At 44.7% G+C, this 3,601-nt stretch overlaps 1 protein-coding gene across 1 annotated transcript; it reads right to left on the reverse strand.

The window, feature by feature from the left end:
- Nucleotides 1-1,001: 1,001 nt before the first annotated feature.
- Nucleotides 1,002-1,833, reverse strand: LOC124028425 (Wilms tumor protein homolog; the record flags this gene model as incomplete). Its single annotated transcript, XM_046340478.1, has 1 exon — nt 1,002-1,833. A coding segment is annotated over exon 1 (430 nt), but the record flags the coding sequence as incomplete, so codon positions are not given.
- Nucleotides 1,834-3,601: the final 1,768 nt, after the last annotated feature.

Consider the following 3,601-nt stretch of genomic DNA (forward strand, 5'->3'; position numbering starts at 1 on the left):
GCATTAACTCTGTGTGAAAGTAGAACATGTTGAACACAGGCTGAGGGAGACCTCTAGGCCATATTGTTGCATTAACTCTGTGTGAAAGTGAACATGTTGAACACAGGCTGAGGGAGACCTCTAGGCCATATTGTTGCATTAACTCTGTGTGAAAGTGAACATGTTGAACACAGGCTGAGGGAGACCTCTAGGCCATATTGTTGCATTAACTCTGTGTGAAAGTGAACATGTTGAACACAGGCTGAGGGAGACCTCTAGGCCATATTGTTGCATTAACTCTGTGTGAAAGTGAACATGTTGAACACAGGCTGAGGGAGACCTCTAGGCCATATTGTTGCATTAACTCTGTGTGAAAGTGAACGTGTTGAACACAGGCTGAGGGAGACCTCTAGGCCATATTGTTGCATTAACTCTGTGTGAAAGTGAACATGTTGAACACAGGCTGAGGGAGACCTCTAGGCCATATTGTTGCATTAACTCCGTGAGTCGGGCCAGCGATGGGAAAACTGACAGCTCTCTTCCCTGTACAGGGCAGAACGACCCTGTCTAGTACAAAACATCCTGTTCAGACACAACACTGTGGACAAGGCCCAAACATCAACTCTGGACAATTACACCCAATGCAAGTAGACACAGTCCAACACATACACACAATGACCCAGGAAGTGCGGCATGGCCACATGAGAAATTCACAAACACACACCGTCACTGACATCAGACAGTGTAGGTGCAACGCTGATGACCTCACAATCAATCAATCAAATGTATTTATAACGCCCTTTTACATCAGCAATTGTCATAAAGTGCTTATACAGAAACCCAGCCTAAAACCCCAAACAGCAAGCAATGCAGATGTAAAATAACTTTGGCCTTGAGTGGTGAGGAGTAGACAGCTTAGCTTGAGCTGAATTCAAGAGATGCTGCAGAGGATAGAGTGAGCCCAGAGATGGTCAATGAGGTGGCTATAGAGGAGGAGAGAGGGGAGCAGAGAGCAACCTTACCCTGGTTCCTGTGGGTCGGCGGGCTGTCCACACAGCCTGGGAGGTAGGCTCCATTAGGAAACACCCTGGACTGGCTTGGAGCTGGCTCACCGAAGGCCCCAACCCGACAGGGGCTTGTCCCAGTGAACTGGCCAGAGAAGTGCAACGTGAAGGCCCCCAGGCCACAGTGAGGGTCCTCCAGAGGGTCGGTGGAGCCCCAGCCAGGCTCCTGCTTGATGAGGGAGTGGTGGGAGGGCAGGGAACTGTAGGGAGAGCCAGGGTGGAGGTCCAGGTAAGGTGCCCACTGAGGGGCACCCCCAACGGGCAGGCCACAGCCCCCGCTGCTCACTGGTAGGGAGGGTACGGAGGGCACCGGGGGTAAGAGAGAGCTCAGGTCTCGCACCTCGGAACCCATGGACCCCATCATCCCATACGGCTCTGTCAGCATCATGGAGGGTGGCAGAAGATGGACCCTGAAAAACACTCCTGAGAGGCAGAGACTTGAACAGACTCCTGAGGCGCAGAGAGGAGGATAGTCGAAAATCTAACTCTATATGGGTGTAAGAGCCGCCTTAGGAACAGTGAAGAAAAAGATTGAAAAAAATAGTCAAGGCAACTTCTCTTCGATGCGATTTAACCCGGAACTGAACGCAAAGTCAAAAAGTCCACCAACGAACCATCTTTTTCCACTTGGATCCTCTCTGTTTCAGTCCATTTCAGCGATCGTCCAATGGAGTCGTAGAGTGTTCAGGTTGTCAGTTCAGTGGACAGGCCAGAGAGTGTAGTATCACAGCCGTGTGGATGCTGTGCTGTGTGGAAGTGTGTGTAGTAGTAACAGTGCCTGGTCTCTGAGTGTGATGTCTGGTTTTCCTTACACTGCTGAAGGCTCTACTGCCTTACTCACAGGCCAGGGGGAGGAGCAAGGACCGAAAGGCAGAAAGGATGACTCCTTCACTTCATTCACTACAGGCATACCATAGAGATAGATAGAGGACTCTATTGCCCAAAAGCTCATTTTAACATGGGCAGCACTATGGAGGACTTTCACCATTTTGAAGTTGTCAACTGGTTGGGGACTTCCTATGGGTTAAGGAAGGTCGCCAGGAGGGATCAGCCAATTCATTTTATTTGTGAGCAAACATTCCATAACTGCAGGGGGCAAATCTTTGACCAGATAGGGGGTGGCAGGTAGCCTAGCAGTTAAGAGCATTGAGCCAGTAACCAGAAGGTCACTGGTTCAAATCCCTGAGCCGACTAGGTGAAAAATCTGTCGATGTGCCCTTGAGCAAGACACTTAACCCTAATTGCTCCTGTAAGTCACTCTGGGTAAGAGCATCTGCTAAATGTAAACAACAATCTCCTGGTGGCAGTACGCACCTTTTCAGTTTGTTTACCGACTCATAGAAGTAGTCGTAGAATAAAACAGACTACTTCAAAATGGAAGTGGCCTCAATGGCCCTGCCCATCATAATGGGACAGATACAATGATGTGATATCTATCTAAGTCTATGAGACACATACACTCACTAAGCTGTGTGTGTGCGTGTTTGCATTTTTCACCACTTTTGATATAACTTCTAAACATGGATAATTCTAAACATGGATGTTCTAAACATGGATCGTTCTAAACATGGATGTTCTATACATGGATCATTCTAAACATGGATCATTTTAAACATGGATGTTCTAAACATGGATCGTTCTAAACATGGATGTTCTCAACATGGATAGTTCTATACATGGATCATTGTAAACATGGATCGTTCTAAACATGGATGTTCTCAACATGGATAGTTCTAAACATGGATGTTCTCAACATGGATAATTCTAAACATGGATGTTCTAAACATGGATCATTCTAAACATGGATGTTCTCAACATGGATAGTTCTATACATGGATCATTGTAAACATGGATCGTTCTAAACATGGATGTTCTCAACATGGATAGTTCTATACATGGATCATTCTAAACATGGATCGTTCTAAACATGGATGTTCCAAACATGGATAATTCTAAACATGGATGTTCTAAACATGGATCATTCTAAACATGGATGTTCTCAACATGGATAGTTCTATACATGGATCATTGTAAACATGGATCATTCTAAACATGGATAATTGTAAACATGGATGTTCTAAACATGGATGTTCTCAACATGGATAATTCTAAACATGGATGTTCTAAACATGGATGTTCTCAACATGGATAGTTCTATACATGGATCATTCTAAACATGGATAATTCTAAACATGGATCGTTCTAAACATGGATCATTGTAAACATGGATGTTCTCAACATGGATAGTTCTATACATGGATCATTGTAAACATGGATCGTTCTAAACATGGATGTTTTCAACATGGATAGTTCTATACATGGATCATTGTAAACATGGACGTTCTCAACATGGATAGTTCTATACATGGATCATTGTAAACATGGATCGTTCTAAACATGGATGTTCTCAACATGGATAGTTCTATACATGGATCATTGTAAACATGGATGTTCTCAACATGGATGTTCTAAACATGGATGTTCTAAACATGCATTCCCTTAATGTCCTTTTATTCTGACATGTTTCACACACAGAAACGTCTCCTTAGGTCCGCTAC

This window comes from Oncorhynchus gorbuscha, unplaced genomic scaffold (assembly GCF_021184085.1).
Source record: "Oncorhynchus gorbuscha isolate QuinsamMale2020 ecotype Even-year unplaced genomic scaffold, OgorEven_v1.0 Un_scaffold_4127, whole genome shotgun sequence".
Taxonomy (NCBI): Eukaryota; Metazoa; Chordata; class Actinopteri; order Salmoniformes; family Salmonidae; genus Oncorhynchus; species Oncorhynchus gorbuscha.